Source organism: Bubalus kerabau, chromosome 14, assembly GCF_029407905.1.
Source record: "Bubalus kerabau isolate K-KA32 ecotype Philippines breed swamp buffalo chromosome 14, PCC_UOA_SB_1v2, whole genome shotgun sequence".
NCBI classification, from domain to species: domain Eukaryota; kingdom Metazoa; phylum Chordata; class Mammalia; order Artiodactyla; family Bovidae; genus Bubalus; species Bubalus kerabau.
In genome coordinates, this window is record NC_073637.1 from 37,081,943 (window position 1) to 37,106,192 (window position 24,250).

Genomic DNA, 24,250 nt, shown 5'->3' on the forward strand with positions numbered 1-24,250 from the left:
AAGTGACAACTTATTTTCTCTCATCTGCCACTCTATTCTAATCACCAATGTTGGCTGTGACCAGCGGAGAGGACAGCCAGGAACCACCCCTTCCCTCCTTTTCCCTCCACTCCTCTCCCCTAATAGGATCCTGGCACAATATATTCTGCCTTGGTGACTCCTCCAGGAGGCATGTGAGCTAACATGTTCTTCCAACATCATCTCCTGAACTAGGAAACACCAGTCTCCCTGTTTCTCCTTACCTTCTCCTCACTCTTCTCCTAAAGAGAATGTTCTATATGACAAACAGTGACCTCTTAAAAACATTAATTAGCTCATCATGTCACAACCCCCACTTGCCCTCAACTCCAAGCCCTGTTATCCTCCCATTTCACTTTGATTAACTCAAACTTATTCCCTCACTTCCCTAAGAGCTCTGCTCTGACACCCTCTCCTCAGAGGAAGCCTCCCTCTAGAAGAGACCCCTACCCCCACTCTTCACTATAGACTTTGATCTGCTTTTGTTTTCTTCAGAGTACTTTTTGCTGCCTATTTATTTACGCTGCTACTTATCTACTGATCATCTGTCTCTCCCACAAGAATGAAAGCTCCATGAAAATAGAGACCAGCTTACTTTTTCACCACTATGTTGGCCCACAGCCTACCACACTGCCTGGCACATAGTAGGTGCTCAATACATAATTGTTGAATGAATGAATCAGATCCCCAAAGGTAGATCTTTCTGTGAACAATTACAAAGAAATCATACTTTGTCACACAAGATGTGTTTTCTCCTCCAGAAATTTCCAATTTTTAAATACGTCAGACATCAACTTTATATGATCAATATCAACTGGCATGATGAAAACAAATGAATAACAAATTTGGGCTTTGTGGAAGTGGAAGCAGCAGCAGGTAAAGATTATTTTGCAATCCCTCCAAGCACATTATTTTCAACCGCAATTGTTCTCAACATTTAAATCATTAAAGTATTGCTTTTCATTGGTCATTTTCATGACTGTATTTTAAAAACATAATAAACATTTAAATCATCAAAGTATTGCTTTTCATTGATTATTCTCATCACTGTATTTTAAAAACATAATAAACAACCTTGCATTTTTCAATTCAGCCACATGCATTGGAAAATCAACCTCTCTCCTCTCAGTCTCCCCACACCAGGATACCTGGAGATTTCCCTGGAAAAGAATGACCCTCACTGCCTCCTTAAAGATTTAAGATGCTAGAGCTCACTGAAGGACACAGGTGGAAATAACTGTTACCAATGTCAGGGTGACTCTTCATTATTTTTGACATCCATTTCCTTAAGATACCCTGAATATTTGAGATGTGAATTTTTAAGCTATCATGGAGAAGGAAGGAGGCATAGTGACCACAGAGATAAAGACCATCTTGGAGTTAATGCTTGGAGATTCCTTTCTCCAGCCTCCTCTTCCCTTAGAAACCCTAAGTCCTATTCATAGTCACTCTAGCATGCCATGGTTTTTGCATCTTTACTCATGAAAGAGAGGGAAGGAGAGAGTAGGGGAAGGAGGATAGGAGGAGGAGGAAGAGAGAGGGGAAGAGAAAAACTAAAAGACAATAGAAAATGAAGGTCCATCCCCATGTTGTTCTATATCTGCTATGCTTTGACCCAATTCCCCAGCTCACGTGATCCTTTCCTCTGTGTCCAACAATCAATCTATGGCAAACAAGATCCTCCATAGCTTCAGTCTCTTCACCAAACAATCTCTCCACCTTCCACTAAGCCCGCCTTCAAGGCTCTAACTTTTTTTGCATATCTTTTCCCAGTAGAGAAAAAATATCCTTTTTTGCATATCCTTCTCCCAAATTCCAGAATCATAAAGACCTGAAAATACATCCTCCTTGTTTCTCACAAACCATTGTTTTTCTGCTGTCCCAGGCAATCCTCCCTTCTCTGAAGTTCATGACAACTCTTTAACACTTCCATGAATGACCCATCACCTAAGAACTGCCTCAAGTTTATTAAAAACTAGTATCTGACTGCATCCTGACATATCCCAACATTATCTTGGGTCATGCATCCAGTGCTTTCTCATTCAGTCTTGGCCTCAACTCTGGTCAACCATCAGGCTCAAGACCACATCATGGACTTCCTTCTCCATTCCAGTCGTAAACCACAACAGCACCAACTGATTCATTTGTTTATTTACAAACATGTACTGACCACTGCCCATGGACTCCAATCCATGATGGCCACTGGGATGGTAAGTGTGAACAAGACAAAAGAATCTCTACTCTCACAGGGCCATGGTTTAGTGGAGGAAGTGAAGTAAGTGAAAGCTGATCAGTCATGTCCAACTCTTTGTGACCCCATGGGCTGTATAATTCATGGAATTCTCCAGCCCAGAATACTGGAGTGGGTAGCCATTCCCTTCTCCAGGGGATCTTCCCAACCAACCCAGGGACTGAACCCAGCTCTCCCACATTGCAGGCCGCTTCTTTGCCATCTGAGCCACCAGGGAAGCCTGGTGGAGGAAAGATAATGCAAAATAATTTTTAAAGGGCTGATAAAGGCTGAGGAAGGGAAGTACAAAGAACCAACTCCAGAAGCGTGAGGTGGGAACCTGAGTTTTGAGATTAAAGAAGAAACATCCTCTTTTCACGGAATTTTCATTCCTTATTCCCATCTTTTCTGTTCTCCAAGCCATCAAGAGAGGCAGGACCCCTGACATGTTATATTCTCTCAATTTATTACCTCCTTCCTTCACTCTTTTCTACCTATTTTAGGTAGGCAAACAGTTATTTGAAACTAGTCTTTCACTGATGTCCTCAGTTCTCTTCTCATATTGAGTCACTTCAGAAAAAAAAGTAGAAGCCATCATTCATTCATGTATTCAAATTTTATCTAGTAATATCTGAGTGCCTGTGTTGTTAAAGTGTTAGTCACTCAGTCATGTTGACACTTTTGTGACCCCATGATCTGTAGACCACTAGCGAAATCCATGGGATTTCCCAGGCAAGAATATTGGAGTGGGTTGCCATTCCCTTCCCCAGGGCATCTTCCTGACCCAGGGATCGAATTCAGGTCTCCTTCACTGCAAGAAGATTCTTTACTGTCTGACTACCTAACAAATGCCAGGTACTTTTTCAGGTGTCAGGGATACAAATGAATAAAAGAAGACTGAATCCCTGCCATCTCAAGCTTACATTCTGACGGGATTGAGACCAACAATAAACCTAATACACAACTGAATGCTATCGTTTGTCAACGGTTCTGTGTGTCATTTGGTGGACAGGAGATTCAGCATTTAGCGAGATTAGAAGTCTAGAGTGAGAGTTCTGTAACACTGAGTAGGGGGGTCAGAGTGGGTATCATCAAAAAGGTGGGATGTGAAGGTCAGGCAGGGATGGAGTCAGGCAGGTACCTAAGGAGGTACTTGGCAGCGGACTGCCATTGCAGAAACCCTGAGTAGAGGAAGAGCAGGAGGCAAGGGAGGCAGGCAATAGGATCTGCTGGGCTTGCAAGCTCATTGTAAGGATTCATCTTTCATTCAAAGATGAATGGGAGCTGCTGGAGGGTTTGAACAGAGGAATCAGGCAGGAATTCCCTCACTATCTTGCCGCCTCCTCTTCCTCTTCAAACTCATCTGCATTATTTCCCATTCATCTTTCCTGAGGTTTCTGTGGAAAAGCTATTCTTTTTCTAGGCTGACTCACTCCTGTTTTGAATGTAAGCCATTGCTTTCTCATCAGGATTGCCTCTACCTTTCACCCCTGCCTCTATCAAGTTCATACTGGCATCCCAGACCACCCCGACCTTCTAAATGTCATCATCAACCCTTCAACCCTCTTTCTAATGGACCCTCATCTCTTCTTTTGCTACCTATGGACGTGAAAGACATTTTTCTCTTCCCTGTCTCCACTTTCTCATTCATTAAGTCATTTATTCATTCAGTAAACTTTATGAGAACAAACTACCTGCAAGGAACTATGCTGAAGACACAGAGGCAGGGCACATGGGCCAGTGGGCACAAGGGGAAATGAAGCTCGCTTGTCCACTTTGTCCACGAAAACTGCTAAATCCATCCACTCTTCTCATTTTTTAACTTTCCTATTTTGAAATCATTTGACAATTGCAGAAAAGTTGCAAGAATAGTAGAAAAACCTCCCAGATATCTTTCACCCAAACTTCCCAAATGGTAACATTTTCTGAGATTAGCTTTTATTCTCTCTCTCTCTCTCTATATATATATATATGTGTGTGTGTGTGTGTGTGTGTGTGTGCATGTATGCACCTGTATAGCTCACATTTTTTGGAGCTGTGGATATGATACCTCTTTACACATAAATATTTAGTGCATATTTCTCAAAAACAAATTTCTTCACCACACGACTGTGATAAAAATCAGGAAAAACACTGATGCAATGCAATACCATTATTCATAGATACTTTGGGATTCATAAATACTTTGGGATTATTCATATATAAACTTTGAGAAAACGTGGTAATCATGTCTTTGCAGTATGTGATTCTTGTACTTTAAAATGATGCCTTTTTAAAAGTATGACTTTTATACATATGCTGTGCAAAAAAATCATGAAAAAGGCAGAATGAATAAAATTTCTTGTTCATCAGCAACTCCCAGAACTTGCTCAAACTTGTGTCCATCGAGTCAGTGATGCTATCTAACCATCTCATCCTCTGTCGTCTCCTCCTCCTCCTGCCTTCAATCTTTCCCAGCATCAGGGTCTTTTCTAATGAGTCAGGGTCTATTCTAATGAGTCAGTTCTTTGCATCAGATGGCCAAAGTATTGGAGCTTCAGCATCAGTCCTTCCAATGAATACTGCCAGCACCCTATTTCATGTCTTCACTATTTCTTGTCCCGATGAAAGAAAACAAAACCCTAACTGTTCTCTACCCTTCTGTTCCCCAGCCTTCCTTTCATCCTGCCCAAGTCATTCCATAAGGGAATATGATCATGCAATGCTCTTCCTCTGGGGCCACCCATGGCACTCAGGATAAAACACACACACCATATGGAACACACCTGCCTGTTTCGATTCTGGCCCCTGTCTCCCCATGCAGCACCCCCTCCCACCACCACTCACACCAGACACACCAAGCATGTTGATCCATCAGTGGCTCCTCCAAGTTCCACGCCTCTTTGCCTTGGTCTCCTCCCATGGAATGTGCCATCCATCCAGCTTCCTCATCCTCAATTCTATGTGTGCTTTATTACTACTCATTCTTAAAGGCTGAGCATAGGCATCTCCTCAAGAAAACCTTCCCTGACCAGCCAACTCCAACTCGGTTTCTTCCTGGGTGTTCTCAGGGGTTCCCAGGCTTCCCTCTGGCATTATCGAGCTGAACTGTGATGGCCCGGTGATTAGGTTGCCCTATTAAGCCACAAGCCAGGACCGTTCTCATACATCTTTGAATCCATAATAGCACTAAGCACACTGCTTGACATGAGTCAAATTCCAGGAAATGCTTTATTAAAGAACTATAGGTATAACATTTTATTTCCTATTGCCTCTAGCTGGTACCATTAGCATAAAAGTTGTGCATCTGCATTTTGTTTTATATCTACATATAACTCTTTTTAGTTGTGTTATATGTGAAATGATCCTGAGAGCTGGATGAACTCAATCACAAATTTACAAAAGTAGAGCATTTCCAATGGAGAGCTTTTATAAACATAGCAGACAACCTGAAGAGGGTTAAAAATTGAAGAATTACATCTGATAAGAATGATTTTTTAATGGAAAGAGTCCAAGCTGGGTAATTTGACAAAGATAAACTCAAATCTTCACAGTGAATTTATTATCAGTCACTTTTTTAATCAGGAAATGTCAATATAATGGAGGTGAAACACAGATATTTTGTTTGTTGGAGGCAGACTTTATCGATGTGAAAGAGATGAAAAACCAACTTAAAAATCTAAAGCTACTTTACAAAGTCTAATCTCTAGTAGATATGACAGTTACTTAGGAGGATGACTTGGCAAGTCAGTTTAGTGGGTATCAGAAGCCAGTATTTTGCTTGATTAGAAAAATCACACAGGGACTTCCCTGGTGGTCCAATGGCAAAGATCCATGCTCCCAGTGCAGGCAGCCCAGGTTTGATCCCTGGCCAGGTTCCCTTGTGGCTCAGCTGGTAAAGAATCCACCTGCAATGCGGGAGACCTGGGTTCAATCCCTGTGTTGGGAAGAGCCCCTGGAGAAGGGAAAGGCTACCCACTCCAGTATTCTGACCTAGAGAATTCCATGGACTGTATAGTCTATGGGGTCACAAAGAGTCGGACATGACTGAGCGACTTTCACTTTCAGGGAACTAGAGTCCACGTGCTGCAACGAAGAGTTTGCATGCTTCAACTAAAGATCCCACACGCCATACAACAAAGACCAGAGAGCCTGCATGCCGCAACCAAGACCCAGCACAGGCAAATAAATAAATAAATAGTTTTTAAAAGAAAAATCACACAGATGAGAGACAAAAGGAGTCATTAACATAATAAAGATAATTTAGAGATGAGAACAGCAACTTTTGATTTTTTTTCTCCAAAATTTTCAGCATCACAATAAAAACATCAGAACTGCAAACATGTGACTCTGAGAAAAACTATACAGTATTACATAGAGAATCTACACATACATATGCGTCTACATACATATATTTGTACATATATAAACCACAAAAAATAATGTTTCATATTAATGTGAAAATCTAATATTTATTCCTTACCTGAACCTGAGAAATTGTCTAAAGACCCGTCTGCTGTTGTTGAAACTATTTCACTGCTGCTCATTGGCTCTGTTTTAACTACAAAAATAAACAACATATGTCATGTATCCAATTAATAGTTATTTGTAAAGACACAGTAGAGAAGATATAACATTCAAAAAGTTTTAAGAAAATAATCTAAAAATCAACTCTTTCATATTAGTATATAAATCAGATTGATATTCCTAATAGAGTCTTTTTTAAAGAAATTCACCTTAAGTTTTTATAAGGAACCTACTGCAACAAGTAACTTTTAAAAGAAACACTTTAAACTAAAATTTGCTTTCTCAGTTATCCAGCATGGCTGAAACAGAGTGCTCACTTTAATGGATTATTATTACCATCCTGCCACACCAAGCCACCAATTCATCAATGTCTAATGTACACTTAGTACCAAAAGCACACTAAATATAAATGCAGCATAAATAAAATTTTCCATTTAAAAATAATGATGATAGCAGACAGTTTGTGGAAAACATAACCTTTGGTAAAGTCCCTTGGGTCTATAAACTAAAGACATTTATATTTATGCTATTGGTTTTCCAAAGCAAATCCACTCTACTGTTATAGTGATGGGATTATTACAGACAAGCCAGACCACCTATGGACCCTTTTTCTCCTAGTTTTATATTTTTTAAAATAAAAAGGTAGAACGATTATTTTCCCTAGAAATTACTAGCAAAGTGCTATCATTGGAATTTGCCCAGCCTACTTTGTGGAAGTTATACATCCCTATTAACAGGTTTTCAAAAAGAGTACAATAATATTTTAGAGGTTACCTAAAAATCAGTAACATGTATCCCAAAATGAAGGCCACAACAAGAGAATATTTGGGGAGGCTTCTCTCACCATGTAAATACATTCTGTAATGGGGAAAGATGATGGAGAAAATGCAGCTTTTCCTTCTTTTAACATTGCCAATGCCATATAAACATAAGGCAAAGGACAAATTTACCCTCTTGGGCCTTCAAATCTTTCACTCGTGCATAATGAGTAGTTTAAAATACACATTATGAATAGTTGCAGCAGATAGTTACTTTCAAAACATTAATTATGTAGACTGTCCCTAAACCAAGTTGAGTCCAAAGGAAATCACTTCAACTGACTGTTCTAATGTAGAACAAACAATAGTGTGATTGAAGTTTGCACTTTCCCACTTCTTTTAGATCAGAAGTCTTAGTTGATGCTAATAAATTCTGATATAAACCTGTATTTCCCTCTTCTCTTCACGCCTCCACGAAACTTAACAGTATTGCTCTTCATACTCACTACAGTGCCGCAGATTCAAGAAGCCAGGGAAACCTGTGCTGGTGCAGTTTCCTGCTCACTTACCCACATCCTTATCTTACTGCTTTAAAAAGAACTCATGCAATGCCCTGTACATACAAAGCAATAGTTCTAGATCAACTCTGTACTTGACAGATTACCACTGGGATCTGAACTTAGTATCAAATATCACATGACCAGAAAAAGACCAGAGCTATGCCCAAGACGATTAGGTCCTACAAAGCACCTACGAGTCTTTATAGACATTCTAATTAATCCCTTTAAATAATTCTACAAGTAGATCTCAGAAGACAACGCGCAAACTCTCTAGTTTGACATGCAAAGACTGAAAGCAGAGATATAAGGAAATTGCCCAAGTGGCTGAAATGGGATTTCATGTTAGCTATTTTTTATTCCAAGGCTGAAAACACTGGCAGTTAAGTGGCACATCCCAATAGTAAGAGCTACCTGACACACAGTACAGCAATGGAGGCACTGCCACACTCTAGACTAACAGGAAGCAAAACCCCTACAGTCCTTGGATTCCTAGAGTGTTGATGCTTCCAGGCTAGAGAGCTCACTGGCAGATCTCAAGTGGAAGGTCCACACTCACCTGGCTGCCCAGGAAAGATGGTGAGGAAGAAATTTACAGCGTGAGATGTTAGCCCAGGCAACTCCTAAGTCTTTGCCAAATCTGAGATCCTTGATTGTGTAGATTGGACTGTAAAATTCATGAAAGCTTGACTCTGCCTAACTACTGCTTCCTTTGTACCCCTACGACCCACCCCAGCTACTCTCCATATTTGGCTTAATCAAATAGTTTTCACTCCCAAGAGGCATATTCAATTGTCCTTGAGATGCCATTAAAAATATGCAAAAAGAATAGGAAGGAAAAGAAGGGGATACTTAACCTTTTAGGCCTCAAGCGCATTGTTTTTTGCCATTGTTCAAATACACTCATCCATAGACTAAAGACTCCCTTTTCCTGGTGAATCCATTTTTTTTTTTTTTTTTTTAAGGTTCACTCACTGTTAAAAGAGAAGAGCCAGTACATAAAGTAACTACCAGAATATTCGTGCTCTTATCAGGTACTGTAGGTCAACCTGCCATCACCAGCCACCTGATGCTACAGAGACTCGTGACTTACTGTGATAGAAAATAGTTTCTGAATGAAAGCCAAATAAACAGAGACCACTGCTGGCTTTGGGCATGCCAAGCATACACCCACCAGAAGATTAAAAAAGACAAGATAATAATCCTGTGGCCACCAAAGCTTTACATATCCTTACTAGTGCCATGACATTTATAAATATGTCATAAGCGACATAATAAAGCACCTTACCAAAGCTCTGAATTTAAAAACACAACATACTGGATTTTTTAAAGTTTGATCATTTTAAGGTGCAGTTATGTCCAACAATAAGGATCCCCTCCTCACTACCTATCTGAAAAGAAAAAAAATCTATGAATAACCTGTTTTCCTTTAAATAATAGTAGGATTCTTCTATCTCCACCACACTTTTTCCTTTGCTATATGATTTCATTCTGTCAGAAAGCAGGAACTTTTATTCTCTTTTGCCCCCACTCAAGAATCTGTCTTTTCTCTACCACTCTGAATTTTCAATCTCCTATCTGATATTTAAGGACTCATCCTTTAAAACATACTCAGAAATTCTTCTTTCCCACTTTAATCTCCCTGATCCTTTCAACAGCTTCTCCTAACCACGCACTTTAGGCTTGAGCTATACTGGGCAACCTGCTATATCCTCCAGAGGTACCACACACTTCCATCCATCAGTGCCTCTGAGCTTTTGTTTTGAAGGCAAAAAATTCAAATACCCACCATAAGACTTTGTGAAGTTATTCCATCTCTTCAACACTGGTTATCTCATCTACAAAATTTAAGAAGTGATATCTACAGTGGCATTTACATACAGAATACACTTAACCATAAAAAAAAGGAGAAAATCTTTCCATTTGTGATCGCATGAGTGGATCTTGAGAGTATTAGTGAAACGCGTCAAAAGAGAAAGAAACACTGTATGATTTCACTTCTTTGTGGAATCTACAAAGCAAAACTCACAAAGAGAACAGATGCTCACAGATACAAAGTGGTTGCCAAAGGGGGTTTAGGGGGTGGGTGAAATGGACGCAGGGGGTCAAGAGATACAAACTTCCAGCTGTAAGATAAATAAGCCATGGAGAAGGTGACTATAGTCAATAATATTATACTGCATATTTGAAAGTTGCTAGGTTCCTGTCACAAGAAAAAAAAAATGTTATCTACATCCTAGGAATGCAGTACAGATTCATAAAATGTATGTAAAGTACCTAGCATACAGAGGAACTAAAACTATATTTATCATCATCATTAGTAGCAGTATTATATAACTACTATACTGAATGCCTTCCTCCTAGGGAACAGTACAGGGAGCAACAGGGAATAGAGTTAAAACACGTAATAAGTAAGTGAATGAATGAATAAAGGAAAGAATAGAGTTAAAAGCACCAGCTTTGGAATTATCAGTTGAAGTTCAATCTAGACTTGCTATTAACAGTATGAACCTGGAAAAGCAACTCAACTTCTGTGTGCTTCTGCTTCCTCATCAGTAACTGGAGACAATACACTCATGAGAATATTTTAAAAAGATAAATGCTTATAAATCATTGAACACTGAGCTAGGTCCAGATGCCATGCTTTTATAGTTACTCTGTCATTAGAGTGTCTTATTAAAATGATGATGAGAAATCAAAGTGGTTTCTTCTGGGACAGAATCTGTTACAAACTTCACATTAAAGTGAAGCTTACCCTTTGAAAAGTAAATGAGAAGAATCTGAAGCTAAATGGCTTGTCTATGATCAACCACGAAGCCACTGCCTCAGGACAGCCAAAATCAAATCAAGGTAATTTGGATATAACAAGAAGGCAGGACTAAATCATGATTATATTAATAAAACATACACCTCTGTCATTACAATCAGTGTATACTCTTTCTGAAGAAACGGACTAGAGGAAGAATGCTGACCACGGCAATCATGATAGAAGATTCCAGGAGAAAATGTGGGCATCTCTCTCCAGCACTATTCAGGGTGAATATACTATTATGTTAGAGCTTCCCAGGTGATGTTAGTGGTAAAGAACCCGGCTACAATTCAGGAAACATAAGAGACACAGGTTCAATCTCTGAGTCGGGAAGATCCCCTGGAAATGGAAATAGCAACCCATTCCAGTATTCTTGCTGGGAAAATTCCAAGGACAGAGGAGCCTGGTGGGCTACAGTCCATGAGGTCACAAAGAGTCAGACATGACTGAAACGACGGAGCATGCACGATACTGTATATGGCCCATGAAAAAGAGAACCCTCTTTTGATTCACCATAAATTTAAGCGGAGATAGATCTATCAGATCACTCTCAAGATCAACCAACTAACCCATCATACCATGATTCCATGCTCATCAATCACCTTTATTACTGATGCAACATCCATATCTTCTTTGCAACAATACCCCACTATTTGGTTATTTGGTCTCAACAAATTCAATCATTTCATCCCAAGGGACTATTTCCCTTCTGCCTCACCTAATTTTAAAAACAAACAGCAGAACTATTTACAATAGCCAGGACATGGAAGCAACCTAAATGTCCATCGATACAGGAATGGATAAAGAAGATGTGGTATGTATATACAATGGAATATTCAGTTCAGTTGCTCAGTCATGTCCGACTCTTTTGAGACTCCATGAACCGCAGCACACCAGGCCTCCCTGTCCATCACCAACTCCCGGAGTTTACCCAAACTCATGTCCATTGAGTGGGTGATGCCATCCAACCATCTCATCCTCTGTCATCCCTTTCTCCTCCCGCCTTCAAACTTTCCCAGAATCAAGGTCCTTTCAAATGAGTCAGTTCTTCACATCAGGTGGCCAAAGTATTGGAGTTTCAGCTTCAGTATCAGTCCTTCCACTGAATATTCCAATGGAATATTACTCAGCCACATAAAAGAATGAACTAATGCCACTTGCAGCAACATTGATTGTCATACTGAGTGAAGTCAGTCAAGATAAAGACAAATATTGTATGATACCAATTATATGTAGAATCTTAAAAAATGGTACAAATGAACTTATTTATAAAACAGATCTAGAGTCACAGATGTATAAAAACTTATGGTTACAGGAGGTAAAGTGGAAGAAGGGATAAATTGAGAGACTGAGATAGATATACACACGCTATATATAAAGTAAATAATAAGGTTAATTAAACCAATATAGGGACTTCCCAGGTGGTGCCAGTGGTAAAGAATCCACCTGCCAGTGAAGGAGATGCAAGAGATGTGGGTTCAATCCCTGGGCCAGGAAGACCCCCTGGAGAAGGAAGTGGCAAACCACCCCAGTATTCTTGCTTGGAAAATTCCATAGACAGAGGAGCCTGGTGGGTTACAGTTCACGGGGTTGCAGAGAGTCAGACATGACTGAGAACATATAAACACATCATCACATACGCATATGACTGTTAGGGTTATTGATGAAAAATTCTAGTTTGCTTCCCAGGTGGCACTAGTGGTAAAGAACCCACATGCCAATGCAGGAGGCATAAGAGACACGGGTTCAATCCCTGGGTTGGGAAGATCCCCTGGAGAAGGGCATGGCAATCCACTCCAGTATTCTTGCCTGGAGAATCCCATGGACAGAGGAGCCTGGCAGGCTATAGTCCATAGGGTCTCAAAGTGTTGGACACGACAGAAGCAACTTAGCAAGCACTCACAAACCAATATAAAATAGATAACTAATACTGTACAGAACAGGGAACTCTACTTAATACTCTTAAGGGCCTATATTGAAAAACAATCTACAAACAAGTGGATAAAAGTATCTATATAACTGATTCACCTTGCTGTACACCTGAAACTAACACAACTTGTAAATTTATACTTTAATAAAATTTTTTAATAAAAGAAAAACCAAAATCTAAATAAATAAGCAAACAGGCAGGTCTCTCCTAATTAAAAAAAAAAAATATATATATATATATATTTCTCAACCATTATCTATTTCTCTCCCTTCTTTCATCACTAAGTTTTCTAAAAATCTGCCTTCAAACTTAGTATCTACTCTCTCTTTGCTGCTGCTGCTGCTAAGTAACTTCAGTCATGTCCGACTCTGTGCAACCCCATAGACGGCAGCCCACCAGGCCTCCCCGTCCCTGGGATTCTCAAGGCAAGAACACTGGAATGGGTTGCCATTTCCTTCTCCATCTTTAGTCCTCTGAAATATCCCTATATAGCTACTATTTTACTAAAAGGATTTTAATTGCCTAATTCAAACTCTTCTCCATCCTGATTTCCCTTAATTTTTCTGTAGAATGGGCCTTCCTCTGACATTTTTCTCATCATTGATCAATACCACACAGCAATGTTTCCCTGTTCTCCTTGTGTTTTTTCTTCTGGACTGTTCTCCTCTGCTTACTCTATTGTTCGATAATTGTACTTCCTCCTTATCCATCTAAATTTTCCTTCACAATCATGTCTTTCCTTGCAATTGTTTAAAAAAATCTTCTCCATGTAGACAACTCTCAAATCTTTATCCACATGCACAACTTTTTCATGGGGACCAATCCTCATATTCCAATTGTGCAATGCCCTTGTCTGGATCAAGGGCAAATCAAATGCTCAAATGCAATCTCCTCATCCTATCCTTTTCTAGCGGTCACACCATCTAGACTGAGCATTTCACCCTGATTCCCCCCAGCAACTCTTTCCTCACACTCCACTGTCAATCTATCATCTCTACCATTCTAATCTTTCACAACCACTTTTTCCCCTAATTTCACACTCACAAGCCTAGTTACTGTATACCTCTTCTCTCTGAAAAGCCAATCAATTGGCCTTTCAGTCTCTCTTTATTTTGAACAGAGATATTTATCTTTCTATAGACTAGATTGGAGCAAGTCACTCTGCTGCTGAGGTCTTCAACAGGCTTTTCATTTTCTTCTGAATTAAGTTATCATAACTTTATCACTGGAAAAGACCCTGATGCTGGGAAAGACTGAAGGCAAAAGGAGAAGGGGGAGGCAGAGGATCAGACGGTTAGATAGCATCACCGACTCAAAGGTCATGAATTTGAGCAAACTCTGGGAGATAGTAAAGGACAGGGGAGCCTGAAGTGCTGCAAGCCATGGGGTCACAAAGAGTCAGACATGAATTAGCAAGTGAACACCACCAACAACAACTTTATCATAATCTTAAGGCCCTGTATGAGACCAAGCTTTTTTCTTTTTTTGCTTTCCATGCCACTTCCTTTACACACACTTTGTATTTGTATAACAACTAGTAACTTACAAGAATACGAGAGCACTACAAAATAGTCGCATTTAATTATCCTAACTTTGCTATCTGACACTTATCTCCTTTTTATAGACAAAGAATCACACGCCCAAACAAACCAACCAACACTGGCCTACCAAACTGGCCCACCAAATGTTTAATACTTCCTCAATTCCACAGTATTTCTAGTGCCTTTCCTTCTGACGTTAAATGTTCTACAATTTCCACTGATCTGAATCCTTCATGGTTCAATCGAAGTCCCACTTGCTTTGTGAAGATTTGCCTGATCTACTACTCAGGGGTTATGCTTCTTTTCCTTGAACCACTAAATCTGAGTTTGTACATCATTTAGAACACATATCTTATTCAACCTTGCTTTACATTTCATAGTCTTATCCAAATATGTTATAGATTTCTTCATAGTTGGAACTCCAACTTTTTATATCCCTATAGAACATAGCCCAGTGCTTCACACATAATTGGAACTCAATATTCACTGAAGAAATGGATGAAGGTAAAAATGTACAACTGACTTTGAAAAGCAGATTATAACTGACTTCATACCACTGGGCACATTGTATAGGGCAATTAAACACACTGTATATGATTAAACTGAAAATTACATTTTATTCCTCCGAAATTATCACTCTGTCAACTTCTACGGAGGTTCTTATAAAACCTCTCACTCATAAGACACATTTCCCTCATATTATTTTGAGCAAAGTACTCTTTGGAGAAGATATACTCACATAAAGGAATATCAATCATTGGATTTTTTGGTATATTTAGAGAGAATCCTTCCTGATCTTTAAAAAGAGAGATAAGTCACATATATTTAATAATAATTTGTGGGAATGATCAGTCCAAGGCAAAATATTAGATATTACTATAAGCAAACCTTTACACAGAACTTTAAAGAGCTACACCACACATGATTATGCTGTACAGATAATAAATAACCTATAAGACAAAAGCATAACCATTGTAATGTTAAGTTATAGTTTGGACTCAATGATAGTATCACTCACAGATTTTTATTTTATTATTTTTTTTAAATTTTATTTTATTTTTAGACTTTACATAACTGTATTAGTTTTGCCAAATATCAAAATGAATCCGCCACAGGTATACATGTATTCCCCATCCTGAACCCTCCTCCCTCCTCCCTCCTCCCTCCCCATTCCATGCCTCTGGGTCGTCCCAGTGCACCCACAGATTTAATGAGTGCCCTATCTCAAGTTATGAGGCAGAAGTAGAAACGTACATTTAAAAAAATGTGTCAAATGACTCAGAAAGTGGCATCAAGGGATACCAAAGGCATATAGAAAAATGGATAAAATTACATGAAATGTGAAAGTAGAAAATAGCAATATTCCTACATTTATGTATTTTATTTTAGACATAAGTAAATAAGTAAAAGATTATAAGCAGCCATTCAACTATTTCTCCTTTATTGAAAAGAATATATATCCATGAATCAAATGATTTTTCTTTGGTTAATACCCATTTGGAAAACAAGGTATCCCTTTATGTTCAGATTGGTTTTACAGTCTGGAATATGATTATGACTACTCTAAAATTTAAATTCATCTTCTTTTTCTTAAAAGGGGCTTCCCTGGTGGCTCATATGGTAAAGAATAATCTGCCTGCAATGAGGGAGACCTGGGTTCAATTCCTGGGTCTGGAAGATCCCCTGGAGAAGGGAAAGGCTACCCACTCCAGTATTCTTGCCTGGAGAATTCCAGGGAGAGAGGAGCCTGGTAGGCTACAGTCCATGGGGTTGCAAAGAGTAAGAGTAACTCTTCAAAACAGCAATACTATCTTTTGAAAACCAAATCAACACACATAGACTAAACTTGAACTTAAGAGTGTACACAGCCAACAAGGAATGTTGGTCAATCAAAACTCGTTATTCACAGGAAGTATAGCATATTGGAAGGACACTGCACAACGACTTATGTAGAGGTCTAGACTAATTGACTTTTTGGTAAAAGAAATGATACTTGGTAAATGATAACTGTTCCTTTGAGATATCCCTTTGAATGTCTGACTCAGTGGCTTCTAACCTTCTTGAGAATGAAGTCCTATTTCTAACATCAAAATATTTCAGAATCCAGATGATAGCCTATTTTTAATCTGTTGATTGAGAAAGCGCCCGATGACAAAAACCCACTGTGAATTTTCAGACAAGAAAATTTGTTGTGTTTTCATGAACATAACAGAACATCCATATATGAAAAAGAATTAAACATGTATGCAGCCTGGACAGGATTCCAGTTTTGTTGTTGTTCAGGTTCCTAACACACAGAATCCAGGCAGATCTCATGAGCCTCCATTTTGCTGTACTTGTCTCCCTCAACCCAATCTACCCTTGAAATTGCTGCCAGATTCATACCTAAAACACTTGCACCATATCAACCCTCATTCAAAATATTCAATGGCTTCTCTACTGGCTCCAGGATAAAGTCCAAATTCCTTAGCCTAGTATTCAGGGTCCTCCACAGTTTGGCTTCAGATGATCCTTCGAACCTTATCTACTATCAATTCCTTTTTCAGCTCCACTAGTCTCCTCCCTGTCTCCCACACTATCCTACCTTTGTTCATATTGGTCCCTCATTTAGAATGCATTCCATCTCTTCTCAATCTATTCAGGTTCTACCCATTTCCCAAACACTCAGCTCAGATTCCATCTCCTCCTTGAAGCCTGGCCAGACCTCAGCAAGCTGAAGAGCTCTTTTCTCTAAACTCTGAGAGCACTTTTGTTTGACTCAGTGGCTTCTAACCTTCTGGAGAATGAAGCCCTCTTTCTAACATCAAAATATTTCAGAACCCAGATGATAGCCTATTTTTAATCTGTTGATTGAGAAAGTGCCTGATGTCAAAAACCCACTGTGAATTTTCAGACAAGAAAATTTGTTGTGATTTCATAAACATAACAGAACATCCATATATGAAAAAGAATTAAGCATGTATGTGGCCTGTTAATCTTAAATGTGCCATTTGATGACTTTTAACAAATACCTACATTTAGATGCTAGTGTGTTATAAGAACGCAAGCACAGCACAACGGCCTGAAAAGACTGCTCCAATTTTAAGAATTAAGGTAGCAATAGAACAGTCTCAATTTATGGCACAGGCAATATTTATGTAGAATTTTCACCTGGAAGAGTAATCATTTTAAAAATAGCTTATGTTTCTTGAGCATTTACTACATGTCAGGCATTGTGCTAAGCACCTTACAAGTAATCGCTTATTTGCTTCTTGTGGCAATTTCATGAGATATTTACTCTAACTGTCACATTTGAAAGATGAGAAAACCACAGCCTAAAGATGTTTAAAAACTAGCCTAAGGTCACACAATTAGGTTTCAAATATCTTTGATTACCATACCTTTTATGAAACCACTGAAAAGTCAAATGTTGTTCAATGAGGGTTTTATCATCCTTAATCATGTCTCTGATGGAGAGCCTAACAATCATTGAAGGGCACAGCAACAGAAACGTCCCAGAAGATCAGCGCATTAAACAAAAGTGTATCAGTGCATGCTGCAATTCAGTGAATGGTAAAACAAACTAGTGTATGAAGACCGGAAGCAGATGGGCTGGCTCAGGTTCAGAACCTCAATCATATCAATCTGGAAAAATGGTGTACTTGCCTAAAATGTAATCAACCTACCAAATTTACATCTCAGATAATACCCCTTTCCCATGCTTCACCAAACCACAGGAGCACCCAGACCTAAATCCTACCTACATTGGGTATTAACTGAGCAAGCACTTATGGAGTACTCCAGGTACTCAGAGGACCTGCAAAGGCTATCAAGAGAAGTGAGGATCTCCAGGGGAAGTAAATCTCTCTTTCCATGGAAACACTGCAGCAGCCATTCCCAGTAGATATATTTGCTTAAAAAAAAAAAAAAGTCACCTGTATTATTCTTTACTAATAGTTGCTCTTCTTTGAGTAGGTTTGAACCTTTGAGTAGATGACAGGGACTGGAGTTAGTATATTAAGTCTATAGCTGAAGAGAAGGTATAATCTGTTGTAGGACATGTATTAAGTGAACCTTAAACATGCCTTCCTATATATATTAGGTGGAGACAAATACTATTTTATTCTACTTATACAAGTCACCCAGAATAGTCAAACACCTACAGTCAGAAAGTACACTGGTAGATGCCAGGGGCTGGGGGCTGGAGGCGTGCGGTGGGGGGATGGGGACTTAGTGTTTAATGGGGACAGAGTTTCAGTTTAGGAAGGTGAAAAATTTGGTAGATGGATGATGGTTAGAGTGCCCAACAATGTGAATGTACTTAGTGCCAATGAACTGTACAGTTAAATATGGTTAAAATAGTATATTTTATGTGACTTTTACCACAATAAAAAAATTTTTTAAAAGAACCTTGAGCCTCCACTAGGTGGAAAAGATCCAATGATAAAGGTGCAACCCCCATTTTACAGTGGGGAGGGCAGAGGCTCAGGGATCTTAGTCGCTCAGTCATGTCCAACTTATGACCCCATGGACTGTGGCCCATCAGGCTCCTCTGTCTATGGAGTTCTCCAGGCAAGAATACTGGAGTGGGTTGCCATTTCCTTCTCTAGGGGATCTTCCCAACCCAGGGATTGAACCCACGTCTCTTATGTCTCCTGCATTGCCAGGTGACTTCTTTACCACTAGTGCCACCTGGGAAGCCCCAAACTAGGAGATAACTCGGGGTTGTCTGGGATCAGAGATCTTACATGATAATAACAAAACAGCCAATAGATATTAAATATTTCTTAGAAGTCAGTGTGTTCTAAGTGCTTTACCAACTCATTTAACTATCCTCACACCCCGAGAGGTAGACACTTTCATTTTACAGACAAGGAAGCAGAGATAGAAACAGTTCAGTAATTATTCAGCATCACACTCAGTCTCCAGCAAGTGGCAGGGCTCGTATCCTCGTTTCAGAGCCTTCCCCCAGTCCTCTGCTCTCTTTCAAAACCCGTATGTCAGTTACAGAATTATGACACTGAGATTTTAAGCCCAGGTTAGTCTGATTGCAAAATCCATCCTTACTATCATGCAATACTGCTTTGCTACATATATATATATATATATTTTTTTTTTTTTTTTTTAATTATCCATTCTCTGCTTTCCTTAAGGCAAGTATCAGCAATTTGTGCTGAAATGGTAATACATAAATAAGTACATGATTTCAGATAAAAATGCCCCTCATAACTCCTTACCTGCAGTCTTTTCTCCCTACCTATCACCCACTGGAAAAGACCCTGATGCAGGGAAAGGCTGAAGATAGGAGAAGGGGATGGCAGAGGATGAGATGATTGGATGGCATCACTGACTCAATGGAAATGAATCTGAGCAAACCCCAAGAGAGTGAATGACAGGGAGGCCTGGTGTGCTGCAGCCCATGGGGTTGCAGAGTCACATATGACTGAGAAACTGAATAACAACAACAAAGCATCTGTTGAATCCAAGTTTCAAAATACTACCTAAGTGTATTTCTCAGACACAGACTCAATCACATTACTCTCCTGTTTGCAAGCCTTCGGGTCATCCAACTCTTTCAGGATTGAATTCAAACTCCTGAACTTGGTACATAAGGTTGTAGGTTGTTCATCATCTGCTTGGGTGACTGTCTTAGTCCCATCTCTGTGCACTCTACCCATATGTCTCACCTCCCCTGCCACACACAGTCCCTGGGATTAGGAATGGCTTTGCTCCTTCCTGGCGCAGCATCCAGTGTTTCTCTACCTCTCCTTCAAGATTCAGTTTAAGCATTACCAGTGTGCAGACACTATCCTCAATCTCCACAGTCATGGCTGGGTATCCCTTATCCTCTGGAGAATACAGTCCTGATCATCAAGTATGGTGGTCATCTGACTGCTGCTGCTGCTGCTAAGTCGCTTCAGTTGTGTCCGACTCTGTGTGATCCCATGGACGGCAGCCTACCAGGCTCCACCGTCCCTGGGATTCTCCGGGCAAGAACACTGGAGTGGGTTGCCATTTCCTTCTCCAATGCATGAAAGTGAAAAGCGAAAGTGAAGTTGCTCAGTCGTGTCCGACTCTTAGCGACCCCATGGACTGCAGCCTACCAGGCTCCTCCGTCCATGGGATTTCCCAGGCAAGAGTACTGGAGTGGGTTGCCATTGCCTTCTCTGACTACAGGACTGCAAATCACAGGAGACTATGAACTGCTCCTTGCTAGAGTGCTATGTGGTAAATTTCTAGACATAATCAGTTAATAACTATTTCTTGAATTAACAAGGAAATGGTGGATATACAGTAGGAGATATATTCTTATATAATATGCATATTCTTTTCACTGCAGTATGTATATATCTTTGCCCCTCTAATTTTTTCACCTTAAAAATGACCTCTAATCATAACTCCTTACCATGTATGTAAAGATATTAAACATAAGTGTACAAACTGCTTGATCTTTTTATCATTCAGCTGTTTCTTAGACTATGTGAAAGTTGATTCATCATTGATAAATACTACTAAGTCCAAGTTGAAGTTTCCATTTATGAAACAATTAGTACATATCAAGTGCAAGTCAGTTGAGTTCAGCCACTCAGTCATGTATAACTCTTTGAGACCCCATGGACTGCAGCACACCAGGCTTCCCTATCCATCACCAACTCCTGGAGCTTGCTCAAACTCATGTCCATCGAGTTGGTGAGGCCATCCAACCATCTCATCCTCTGTCATCCTCTTCCTCCTCCTGCCTTCAATCTTTCCCAGCATCAGGGTCTTTTCCAAGGAGTCAATTCTTCGCATCAGGTGGCAGCGAAGTATTGGAGTTTCAGCTTCAGCATCAGTCCTTCCTATGAATATTCAGGACTGATTTCCTTTAGCATTGACTGGTTTGATCTCCTTGTAGTCCAAGGGGCTCAAGTCAGTTATGATGGTGCAAATTCAAACTCAGCAACAATGTTGACTGAGGATGTTCTCTGCATAAACAGCCTATGGCTACTGTAGGAATTGGTCTGCGAAATGATCACTTTCAAAAATCTGAAAATTGGGCTTGAGCTAATTATGGAACCTGTTAATGCTTTGTAAATAAAATTAGTGAGTCTACTAAAGAGCCTCTTGATGAGAGTAAAAGAGGAGAGTGAAAAAGCTGGCTTAAAATTCAACATTCAAAAAACTAAGATCAAGGCATCCAGGCCCATCACTTCATGGCAAATAGATGGGGAAACAATGGAAACAGTGACAGATTTTATTTTCTCGGGCTCCAAAAACACTGCAGATGGTGACTACAGCCATGAAATTAAAAAAGACGCTTGCTCCTTGAAAGAAAAGCTATGACAAACCTAGATGGAGTAAAAAGCAGAGACACTGCCGACAAAGGTCCATACAGTCAAAGCTATGGTTTCTCCAGTAGTCACGTATGGATGTGAGAGTTTGATTGGATGGCATCACCGACTCAATGGAAATTAATTTGAGCAAACTCTGGGAGATGGTGAAGGACAGGGAAGCCTGATGTGCTACAGTTTCCTGGGGTCACAACGAGTCAGACACGATTTAGCAACTGAACAACAAATGATTATAATCATTCACTTGCATTAGTATGCAATAACAAATACATGTTGGCTGTTTATTCACTACTAAGCTTTCTGCCAGCTGCAGAGAACACAATAGTAAACACGCCTATCCCTGCCTTTGAAGACCCATGAGCCTCTAATAGGTGAACTACATATAATAAATGGAAGCTGTAGTTCCTTTATTGGGTAATAATCTTAGATAAGGTAACAAAAAATCTTAAGGCAGATTTAAGTATTTCAGTAAGCACTAAGCTTTTAGGCTACTGGGGAGTCTGTGTTTTTTGAGTATAAAGGATGTAGGCTTTAAAATTAGCCTGACACGCTGTTCAATCTCTTTTCCAACACAGATACTATGCTGCATAGACTAATCACAAACTCTTTAAGATGAGGTCAAAGAAGTTCTCCTAATCTTTTTGAGGGGAAAAAAAAAAGGTAGGTGGAAGAAATGAAAGATGTGCTCAGTTTGTGCTCAAACAGCTAGTAAGAGCTTAGTCTATTCAGCCCATCAGTCCAGTTCAGTCGGTCAGTCGTGTCCGACTCTCTGCGACCCCATGAATCGCAGCACTCCAGGCCTCCCTGTCCATCACCAACTCCCGGAGTTCACTCAGACTCACGTCCATCGAGTCAGTGATGCCATCCAGCCATCTCATCCTCTGTCGTCCCCTTCTCCTCCTGCCCCCAATCCCTCCCAGCATCAGAGTCTTTTCCAATGAGTCAGCTCTTCACATGAGGTGGCCAAAGTACTGGAGTTTCAGCTTCAGCATCATTCCTTCCAAAGAAATCCCAGGGCTGATCTCCTTCAGAATGGACTGGTTGGATCTCCTTGCAGTCCAAGGGACTCTCAAGAGTCTTCTCCAACACCACAGTTCAAAAGCATCAATTCTTCAGTGCTCAGCCTTCTTCACAGTCCAACTCTCACATCCATACATGACCACTGGAAAAACCATAGCCTTGACTAGACGAACTTTGTTGGCAAAGTAATGTCCTTATTTTGCTAAAATAGTATTCTTCCCACACAAAAGTCCCCTTAGAGTAACAGACACAGTGATAAGATAGGGAAGTATTTTAGATTTTGATTTAGATTAATTTTATGAAAAAAAAATCTCTGATTTGTATTATAGGGAATACTTTAAATACATCCTTGAAATGTGTATAGTAGAGTTTACCCACCTTTTTTCAGAGTAACAGGATACCAGAAGCATGAAATAGAACTGAAAAATCTGCAAAACCAGCAAACTACTTTGTATTAGGTTGGCCAACATGTTTCAAACACACTTTTTGGCCATCCAAATACATAATCATAGTAAGAGTTTAGTTATAAACTACTTGGGGTTCTGAAACTTAACATAAACCCTTGATTAGCTTCTCAAAATTTATGCTCTCTTTTAATAAAGGCAATATTTAGCAGTCTTTGAGGATAGCTATGTAACAGATGACTTTTTCTTACCCAGAGTGAAAATGGAAAAATAGAAAATCTGCAATTATGTGCATAATTTTCTATTATATTACATGTTCGGAGGCAAAAGGAGGAAAATATATTACTCTTAGACCTTACCCTAAGTAAGCAAGATGAGAATAACCATGTGTGTGTATGTGTGTTCTAAGTCACTTCAGTCACGTCCGACTCTGCAATCCTATGGACGGTAGCCCATCAGATTTCCCTGTCCATGGGATTCTCTAGGCAAGAATATGGGAGTGGGTTGCCATGCCCTCCTCCAGGAGATCTTTCTGACCCAGGGATCGAACCTGTGTCTCTTATGTTTCCTACCATTAGCTCCACCTGGGAGGCCCAAGAATAAGCACACACATACACAAAACCACACCACTTTTATCTATATACTGCTCATCCCACAACGTCTTCAGGCACCCTCAGAAATTAGTAATTACTTAAAGCAGAGAATCCATGATCAAAGGGATAAGAATTAGGCTAAATAACTAGCATTCACTAAAGATTTGCGTATCTCTCTGGGGGAAACCATAAGTTTCTCCCAGAGACAGGATGGCCTTAGGGAGACACATCTTTCTGGTCCTACGAAAGTTTCAGCCCAGCTAGGGAAGAGGTGAGCCAGAACTATTAGGTACTGGGAATAAATGAAAACTGTATATATTCAGGTCATTAGTTTATCAAGAAGCCTGGCCTCCTAGAAACTCTGAGCCTTTTCCAGGCAGTATTGGAGTCCCCATATATTAAAGATACAATTAGTGATATACAATCAACCAGGGTACGTTGGCTAACCTGTAAGCCCCACACATGACACCCCCCTTTATTCTTCCCACTTGATCTCCTCTACTCCCTGTCATTCTCTCTCCTGTTCTTAGAACGTGGCATGCACATCCCATCTCCTGGCATTGGTCACTGCCCT

General features: G+C 39.9%; 1 protein-coding gene across 15 annotated transcripts in view; it reads right to left on the minus strand.

The window, feature by feature from the left end:
- Positions 1-24,250, minus strand: part of EYA1 (EYA transcriptional coactivator and phosphatase 1) — a 189,147-nt gene that overhangs the window by 149,175 nt on the left and 15,722 nt on the right. For all 15 annotated transcript variants that reach the window (XR_008702205.1, XR_008702203.1, XR_008702201.1 and 12 more), the window contains one exon: positions 6,711-6,788. Coding sequence is in view for 8 of the 15 variants with exons in the window: in XM_055546251.1 (XP_055402226.1) it covers positions 6,711-6,788 (78 nt within the window). In the remaining 7 variants the exon portion in view is untranslated. The remainder of the gene's footprint in view (positions 1-6,710; positions 6,789-24,250) is intronic.